Genomic DNA, 10096 nt, shown 5'->3' with positions numbered 1-10096 from the left:
AGCAAGATAAGCATCCAAATATGTCTTGAAGCATTCAAAGTGGGTGTTTGAACCGTCTCCGGTGGCAGTCTACTCCAGCCCTTGGGGTCTCAGACAGTGAAGAAATTCTATCTTATGTCCAGCCTGAATCGGTCATGGCAGAGTTTGTGACCATTCAATCTTGTCATCCCTTGGGGCGCTCTGGTGAAAAGACGTTCCCCCAGATCCTGATGGTCACCCCTCATAAACTTATAGGTGGCCACCAGCTCACACTTGAGCCTGTGCTTTTCCAGGCTGAAGAGTCCTATAGCTCTCAGCCTCTCATCATAAGGTCTGTTTTCCTGACTTCTTATCATGCACGTGGCTCTCCTCTGCACCTTCCCAAGCTTCTCCACATCCTTTCTGAATTGTGGAGCCCAAAACTGGATGAGGACTCCAGCTGCAGCCTCACAAAGGCTGAGAACAATGGGAGAACGACGTCCCGGGATTTGCTTGAGAAGCATCTATGTATGCAAGCCAGCGTTTTGCTTGCTTTACTGGCTGCAGCATCACATCGCAGGCTCATGGTCATCTTGTGGACAACCATGACCCCCAAGTTCCTTTTATTTGTAGTGCTAACCAGCGTAGCACTACCAAGCCTATAAGCATGCTGCAGGTTTTTCTGCCCAAGGTGGAGAACCTTGCATTTTTCAGTGTTAAACACCATCAGGTTCTTGTCCGCCCATTTCCTGAGCCTGTCAAGATCTGCCTGGATTGCCCTCCTGTCCTCAGGTGTGGACGCTTTACCCCAGAGTTTGGTGTCATTGGCAAACTTTTCCAGTCCGCTTCTGACACTAATGCCCACATTATTGATGAAGATGTTAAATAGAATAGGCCCTAGGACAAAGCCTTGAGGGACCCCACTGGTCACAGTGCACCAAGACGATTGGCTCCCATCAACCACCACCCTTGTGTCCTACCACGGAGCCAATTCCCCAGCCAGCGGATCATGGTGAGGCCGAGGCCGCAGTTAGCTAGAGGTTAGCAAGAGGTGATCATGGGATACCAGATCGAAGGCTTTTTTGAAGTCAAGATATATAACACCAATCTCTTCTCCCATGTCCAGGTGATAGGTCACCTGGTTGTAAAAGGAAATGAGAATGGTCAAACAAGACCTACCTGCAACAAACCCATGCTGGGTATCCCTCAGGATATTGCCATTGGTCGGTCAGTTAAGAATGGCCTCTTTAATAATCTTTTCCAAGACTGTCCCCAGGACAGAGGTCAGGCTGATGGACCTGTAGTTTGCCGGATCCACTTTCCTACCTTCTTGAAGACAGCCACCACATTGGCCTTCTTCCAATCAATGGGCACTTCACCAGAGTGCCAAGAGCTCTCAAAGATCTGTGCCAGGGGCTGAGCTATGATGCTTGCCAGCTCCCTGAGTACCCTTGGGTGTGACCCATCAGGGCCAGCTGACTTGAAGGTATCCAGCCTCTCAAGGTGTTCCTTCACGAGGTCAGCTTCAATGGAGGGCATGGAATCTCCCTCACCTGGGCCTCCCTGACCAATAGTGGGCAGGGCCATCCCATGGGACTGGTGCAAAACTGATGCAAAGTACCCATTTAGCTAGTTTGCTTCTTCCTGGGCATCGTTAGTCAGTTGCCCCATCTGATTCAGCAGGGGTCCAGTGTTGCCCTTGCTTTTCCTCTGGCTCCCCACATATCTAAAAAAAGGACTTTTTATTGTCCTTGATATTTGTAGCTAGCTGGAATTCCATCGCAGCCTTGGCCTTCCTGGTTTGCTCTCTGCAGAGCAGAGTATTCCTCCTTGGAGGTGGTTCTAGTCCTCCATCCTTTGTAGGTCGTCCTTTTAAGACACAGGAGGTCTGCCAGTTCCCTGGAGAGCCAAGAGGGCTGTTGTGCCCTTTTGCTGCCTTTCCTCTGAGATGGGATGGACTTTGCTTACGCATCCAGGATTGCTCCCTTGAGGAGTAACCACTCATCATAAACTCCCTTCTCCATTGGGTTGTCACCTTTTAGGGCCTCTCTGACAAGCGTCCTTAGCTTGTCAAAGTCAGCTTTCCTGAAGTCGAGGACTTCTGTATTACTGACTAACTTGCTAGCTTTATAGCAGATGGTGAAGGTGATCAGCTCATGGTCACTGTCACCCAGCTTCCCTTCAATCATTAGGTCACTGATTAGGTCATCCCCGGTTGCCAGTACAAGGTCAAGCACTTTATAGCATGTAAAGCAGCTTTAAGTACGTTAAGCAGCTTATCAGTGCATAGACTTCTTGAGTCAGATAGTTTGTCCATGCACATAAGGAAGCTTTGTGACTGTTCAGATTTGGCTGAGTGCTCTTCCCAAGAGATGCCCGGGTAGTTAAAGTCTCCCATGACAACCATGCATTGAGCGTGTGCAGCCTCAGCCAATTCCTTGGTAAATTCCTGATCAAGCTCTTGCTCCTGATTAGGAAGTCTATAGTAGACTCCTACCATTGTGTCCCCTGTGTCACGTTCTCCACGTATTTTAACACATACAGATATTGGAAAGGTGTTGGGAAAGCTGTCTAGAGCAGCAGGAGGGTAGTTGAGCAGAAAGCCATACAGAACGGGAAGGAAAGGGAAGGACCTGAACTGCAGATGCAACATACAGTGATGTGCCCATGAAGTGCATTTATTCATTCCTCTGAATGTTGCACTGACATAGATATTCTGCTGCCAAAGCTCCTGTCACTGCAACAGGCCCTGTCTAACATGGAGTTATGATCTTGACATTGCAGATTCCTAGTTATGGGTTTGCTGGTCTCTTTAACATGGGATTCTCTATTTTAACCTACCATGCACTATAGTGCACATCGTTCTGCCAGTGGACACTGGTTATTCAACATTATTCAGTTCCTTTTTTCTTTACATGCTATATTTACGCTTCATTAACAAAAAAGGTTTACTTACCCTGCTGACATTTACCATGTTTTTTTAACATTATAGGCATCACTCTGTGGGACCTGGACACTCTCCGAACTGACGTGGATGTAAAACCGCAGTCCAAGACGGAATTTCAGATCATTGCATCAGACACCATTGATGCCAAGGCCTCTGCTCTCAACGTCACAGCTTCACTGAAGGCCAGCTTCTTCTCTGGCCTGGTGGAAGTGGAGGGATCAGCTGAATATTTAGAAGATACCAAGACATCCAGACATCAGGCCCGTGTCACTCTGCAGTACTCCACCACCACCCAGTTCAAGCAGCTGACGATGAGCCATATTGGTCGCCAAAATGTCTCCTACCCTGATGTATTTGACCAAGGCACGGCCACCCACGTGGTCACCGCTGTGCTGTACGGGGCTCAGGCCTTCTTTGTGTTTGACCGGGAAGTGTCTTCCTCTGAAAACATCCAAGAGATACAGGGAAAGCTCCAGGTTATGATTAACAAGATACCAACGATCACCATACAAGGGAAAGGGTCCCTGAAAATGGATGAACAAGAGAAACACCAGGCTGAAAAGTTCAGCTGTAGATTTTACGGTGATTTTGCTCTTGAGAACAATCCAGTGACTTACGAGGATGCCATGAAAGTTTATGCCACGCTCCCCAAGCTGCTGGGGGACAACGGGGAGAAGGCCGTGCCCGTGAGAGTCTGGCTGTACCCGCTGACCAAGCTGGACTCCAAAGCCGCTCGCCTGGTCCGTGAGATCAGCCTCACACTGATCTTTGATGCCCAGGCTGTGCTGGAGCAGCTGGCAGAAGTAGACATGCGCTGCAATGACCTGATGAAGAACCGCATTGCCACGACCTTCCCTGAGATCAGGAGGAAACTGCAGCAATTCCAAGACCTGTGCAAGCAGCACAGACAAATCTTCCAGAAAGAGCTGGCAGGACTCTTGCCCTCCATCCGTGGGGGTGGGAGGGAAGAAGGGGCCCTGGTGGACATTTTAACTTGCAAGAACCAGTCCCCATTCAATACACAGCAACTCAACGAATTCCTGGAGAATAAGGAACGAGAAGTGAATTTTGTGAGTTCCTACCTGTCTGCCCTGAAGGACGTGGAAGTCGTGTCCTCCAAGAACAAAGTGGAGGAAATAGTTCTTGACCCAAAGAATGAGTTTGTTGTCTCCTTTACATTTACCTCGTTACAGGACGAGGAGCCCTATCTATCAGATTTAAAGCTCTGGCTTCAGACCGAGTATATGAAAAATACTCATGATCCAGCCCCAGCCAGTCGTGTCAGTGAGAAACCAAAATCCAAACTGTGGTTTGAGGACAAAGAGAGAAACCAAAATGCCCGAAAATCTGCAAAATCCCTGTCAGAGTTTGCCCGTATCAACAAGTCCCGTGGGAAAACTCGGTTTCTTGTGGCTTCTACCTCAGACGAGGACAACCCAGGAGCTTCCATTTACCTGTATGAGGATGGGGAGCTGGTCAGCACCAACTTTGAGCCTCCAGCAAAGCCTCTTCCTCCCCTGATTGCTGGAATCAGCCATGACCGTGTGCAGCTCACACTGAAGCCAGCAGCCCGGGGAGAGGCTGCGATCACCGGCTATCGGGGGGAGTGCAGAAGAGGGGGGCAGGAGGACTGGACAATTATGAACGTGAATAGCAAACAGGAGACATTCCCAGTAGCAGGGTTACGTGCAAACACTGAGTACCAGTTTCGATATGCTGCAGTGAGCAAACCAGGGCTCAGCGCAACCAGTGATGGGAGTGACAGGGTGAAAACTCTTCCAACCAGCCCCCCTGGAAAGCCTGGAAAAACTGCTGTGGCTTCATCTGCCATAGCACTGAGATGGACAAATCCAAACGTCATCGGAGAGGGAGTCACTATCAGGGAGTACAGGGTGGAGTATAAAGAAGACACAGGAGGTACAAGCCCTGAAGAAAAAGGCAAATGGCAGGAGCAAAGGACCAAGAAGAAAGCAGAGTCCTGCAGCATTGAGGGGCTGAAACCTGGGACGTCCTACGTGCTCCGAGTGTCAGCGGTGTGCGTAGATGGTGCTGTGAGTGACTCCAGCGAGGAGGTGTCCATGAGTGACCCCAGTGAGGAGGTGTCCTTTTCGACGCTGGGAGCAGAATCAAAGTCATTAGCTTATGAGTACATGAAGAAGAGCACTCAGATTGGAGGCCAGGAGCCCTCCGTGTATGCACTGCCAATAGAGGAGGTAGCATGTGATTCTAGTTCATCTTACTTAAAGTACAGGCTGGGAGTGGAGAGCTCTCATCCCCACAAGGTCATTATGGTGATGGGAGCAACGGGGTCTGGGAAGACTACTCTCATCAATGGGATGATCAACTACATCCTGGGAGTGCAATGGAAGGATGATTTCAGGTTCAAACTGATCCATGAAGTGACCAACAGAAGCCAAGCTGAGAGCCAGACGTCTGAAGTGACCGCCTATGAGGTCAATTACAGACAGGGCTTTAAAATCCTCTACAGCCTGACTATCATAGACACCCCAGGGTTTGGTGATACCAGGGGTATAGAGCAGGACAAACTAATAACAAAACAGATCCGAGAATTTTTCTCTACTCCAGGGGGCATTGATCAAATAGATGCTGTGTGTGTTGTAGTCCAGGCCTCGCTAGCTCGTCTAACCCATGCCCAGAAATACGTGTTTGATTCGGTGCTCTCCATCTTTGGGAAGGACATAAAGGACAACATACAGGTTCTGGTCACCTTTGCAGATGGACAGACACCCCCGGTTCTAGAGGCCATTAAGACCGCTGATGTGCCTTGTGCTAAGGATGCCAAGGGTACCCCTATTCATTTTAAATTCAATAATTCCACACTGTATGCTAGCAATGCTGGAGCTGATGATGGCAGTTTTAGTTTTGATGCAATGTTTTGGAAAATGGGAGCCATGAGCATGAAGACCTTCTTTGATTCTTTATTCAAATTAGAAAGTAGAAGTCTGACCCTGACGAAGGAAGTGCTCAGAGAACGGAAGGAGCTGGAGGCGGCTGTGGAAGGGCTGCAGCCCCAGATCAGGGCCGGACTGACGAAGCTGGAAGAACTGAGAAAAACAAAGAAAATTCTGGAGCAACACAAGGATGAAATGGAGGCCAATAAAGACTTTCAATATGAGGTAGAAGTGACAGTGCCTGTGAAGGAAGACATCTCTGGCACAGGGAACTACATAACAAACTGTCAGCGGTGCTATTATACATGTCACCATCCTTGTGGAATCCCTAATGATGATGGTAAGCGAGGGTGTGCTGCTATAGATCAAAGTACGGGATATTGCACAGTCTGCCCTGGTAAGTGTTTCTGGAACGTTCACTACAATCAGAAGTACAAGTGGAATTATGAGCCAAGAAAAGAGAAACGGACCTTCAATGAACTGAAAGAGAAGTACGAGAAGGCATCCGGTGAGATATTATCAACAAAGAACGTGGTGGAGAAGCTGAGTCAGGAATACGCTGCAGTGGAAGAGATATTGCTAGAGCTTATTGACAAATCATCTTACAGCCTCCAGCGCCTGCAAAAAATTGCCTTAAAGCCCAACCCCCTGTCTACTCCAGAATACATCGACCTGCTGATCATGTCGGAACAACAGGAGCTGAAGCCCGGGTATCAGGAACGGATAAAATCACTGAATAAAGTGAGGGAAATAGCTGATATAATAAGGAAGATTGCTAATAAGGAGCCCCTGCTGCCAGGAGAGGAGGACATGTACAGAAAGAAAAAGGAAAAACAGTCTTCATTCAAGACATTTGTCAAAGACAAAGTGAACCTTGTTAAAAGCTTTTTCCAATAAAAACTAACTTCAGCTTAGCCATGAGAAGAAACAGCCAGCTTAACCAGGGAGTCTGGAAGCTCCTCTTACTTACACAGATCCTTTCTTTTAAGATTCAAGAAGGCCGTTTCACTCAGATTTACACCAAACTTATTTTATTTGCTGTAGTCTACACCAGTGCCATTGACAGCAGAATCACACCCATTAAATATGAACTATATCATGTATAACAACAACAACTTGGTTTGAATCCTACAGAAAAAACCCTGATTCACCATCAAATGTTCACATTGAAACTTCTCAGGTGACAGTTGGACAACTTCTATCAAAGTACTCTCTCTATTACTACTGATATCAGGACTGCACCCAATGGATGGTAGAGACTCTTTCAGCCCTTTTGGTTACATATGTCATAAATCAGATACAAGAAATAAGAAATGCAATAAAAAATAAAAATATGCAACTAAAAATATGCAAAAAATTAAAAGATGCAACTGATTGTTCCTTCACATCAGTGAAAACAAGGAACAAACTGTTTGAATTTCATGGAGTTATACCACAGAAAAATTAGAAGTGTGTTATCCATAGTTAATCCACACTCCTGGTTAAAATGGAAAGGAAGCTTAAGGAAAAAAATCCGGAGCAATAATAATTTTTTCCCCCACCCCTGTATGTTTTGTGCTGCTTTCATACTAAGTTTCACAGCAATCAAAAAAAACTAGGATTGGAAAGTCCCTTGCTCTCACAGGCAACCACATCATAAATTTACCAACTCCCCCTTGAAACCAGCTGTGTTTCTCACCTCTTAGCTCCTACTGGAAAGCTGTTCAGGAACTTCACTGGAGTTCAGCTGACAAAGAGAGAAAATCTGGATGTCCTACACAAAACAACTTCCCAGGATTTGCATTTCACTGGCCTGCTTTCTGAGCAGAAAGATTTGTGATGGAGCTGTGGTGCACAGGTTAGAGCTCCTGTCCCAAGAGCAAAATTCCTACTCAGCGGGCACATCTACATGTGCACTTCAATGCGCAGTAGCCTATTTTACTGCGCATTAAAGCTTCATGTCAGAAACCAGCTAATATGCTAATGCACAGTAAAAACAGGCTACTGCTCATTGTCAATAAAAAAGCATGTGCTTTTGCTACACATAAGGGCCACCTAATGCTCATTTATTTAGTAGCTCACATTAGAGGTACTGCATTTAATGTACAGTAACAAAAGTGCATTATGAATCTGCAGACGCTCCCAGTCTGTTCTATAAACTTGTTTATGAAAGTAAAGGAAAGTTAGAAAGAAGCAGACTGGCACAACTGAGCTGGTTTAACTTCAAATGGTGGAGAGGAGCTTCAGGGTTCTTGGCCAGTTACAGGTTGACATGACGAAGTGATGAAAGAGTCTTGAAATGGAAATAGAGGTTTTTAATTGAAATGATCAGAACGGGCATTGAATGGACAGTGTGAACGTGAAAGACTGCCGTCCAGTTCGTGGACACTGTAGTTGGACAAATGGACTGGAAGATGCAGCCTTCACCTTCCAGTTACCAGCTGCCTCTCCAGGGATTGCTGCAACACCACTAGGATTTCTGCAGTCTGATCCTGACAGGTGTTCTGACCCGATGGGGTTACAAGAAACAAGTCAATGATATTGCCACCTCTGCAGGGTTATGGTAATTCCTGAACAGCCCCTGGAATGTGAGACTTGGGCTCCTGCTCGCACCCTGGTCCCTCCTGTGTCCTTTCTCTTTCCCATCTCCTTTCTTCTCCTTCCTATCTTGCTACCTTCCTCTCCTAATTCAAGAAAGATATAGATCAGCCATTTGCAGCTAGGGTGACGTGGCCCCATGGGATGCCTTGAGAACCTTTCAGAGGTGCCAGGGGTGCATTGCAATGTCAGCACTGTTAGGTGTGCAACATGTTTTACAAGAGAAACCCAGAGATTGCAGATAGCAGGATGCATTTAACCCCGTGGATTCCTGTCAGCTGTCCGACCTCTTTGCAACAGAAAAATTGCTCTAGGATTTTTCTTTAGTCAAAAACTGAGTTCAAACTAAAAGCTGACATTTTCTGAGGAGTGCTCTGAGTCTGTGAGAGATGCCTTGAAGTCTAAAAATGTTGAGAACCAGTGATGTAGATGCACTGAAAGGAGTCCAGCTTTGAGCAATGAAAGTCATGAGCAATCTGGGGAACAGCTCATAAGGAAAGGCCGGAAGGACTGGGATGATTTAGTCTGGAAAACAGAAAACTGGCATGATGGGAGGGAGGGGGGAGCTGATAACCCTTCAGCTACCCAAAGGTGGTTATGTAGATGTGGACTATTCTCCATGCCAGAAAATGCGACAGAGCTGGAACCTGGGTGGGGCGGGGAGCATCCACCTGCAGCACCCCGGCCAGAGCCTTAATGGCAGATGGCACGTGTTTGCTCGGGCTGGCAGCTATCGCTGGTGGTCTCTTCCTGGGACCTGCTTCTTGCACATGCTCATTCCCCACACTGCTGGGGTTAATGTACTTTGCTCTGATTATAACTGCTCTGGTGCCAGGGTAGCCCAAAGGTCTGAAGGAAGAGCAACCTCTGCCTCCTTTCTCCTGTCCTCTTATGCCAGTGCAGGGCTATCAAGAACCAGCATGTCTATGCACAAACCGTCTGCATTTAACAAACCGCTTATACAGATGATCATTATTCAGTGACTGATGTAACCACCTGTAGTGTGATGTCTTCCATTGCCTGTGTATTCACATATTCTGATGTCTAAGCTTAATTAAATGCTTGTAACAATGGTTGTATAGCTTAATAAACTAGATTTGATCTGCAAGAAGCATCTGTAGCTGTCCTTTCCAGCCGGACTGGCAGAATGCCCTCTCCTCACTATACCAAAAAACTCTATCACAGACCTCTGCATGGCTAAAGCTACTTGTCTCTCTCAGTCTGCTTCAAACTCAGTCCAAACAGCTCTTTCTGTTCTGGTCTCTCATCTGTTGAGATCTTTCATGTTCCCAGGAAGATGTCCTCAAACTCATCCTTGATTGTTTCAGGGCCTGCCTCTCCAGTGAGTGCATTTGCTTCATGAGATCAAGGGCCCAGCATGTTTATAACCCAGTAATGGTGCATTTGTGGTTAGGGCATCATGCTACAGCTCCAGAGGCATGAATTTGATCCCTGCTCTGCACCCAGCCCCCTGTGCCCCAGCTGTAGATGGGTAAATGGTCATTCAACCTATACAGATAAAAGGGGCCAGTTGTGATCACAGTCACATCATTATTATTACTATTGGCTATTAAAATGTGTGTGCCTTAACCACATGGGCCCACTGAACTGTCAGGCTCAACAGAACAGGGCCTTGATTATCACCTCCAACCTTTTGTTATTTACCCAATACATAGATTTAATAGATTTCATGGACATTAGG

The 10096-nt window shown here is 46.9% G+C and overlaps 1 protein-coding gene across 2 annotated transcripts in view; it reads left to right on the top strand.

The window, feature by feature from the left end:
• Positions 1-9495, top strand: part of LOC102383910 — a 38311-nt gene extending 28816 nt beyond the window's left edge. For both annotated transcript variants that reach the window (XM_006038315.2, XM_025194810.1), the window contains exon 3: positions 2951-9495. In XM_006038315.2, the coding sequence (XP_006038377.1) occupies positions 2951-6714 (3764 nt within the window). In that variant the 3' untranslated portion in view covers positions 6715-9495. The remainder of the gene's footprint in view (positions 1-2950) is intronic.
• The last annotated feature ends 601 nt before the right edge of the window (positions 9496-10096 follow it).

The sequence above is a fragment of the Alligator sinensis genome, unplaced genomic scaffold, assembly GCF_000455745.1.
Source record: "Alligator sinensis unplaced genomic scaffold, ASM45574v1 scaffold769_2, whole genome shotgun sequence".
In the NCBI taxonomy this organism is placed as follows: domain Eukaryota; kingdom Metazoa; phylum Chordata; order Crocodylia; family Alligatoridae; genus Alligator; species Alligator sinensis.
The sequence above is the reverse complement of the archived record's forward strand: the minus strand, read 5'-3'. Positions and strand labels throughout refer to the sequence as shown.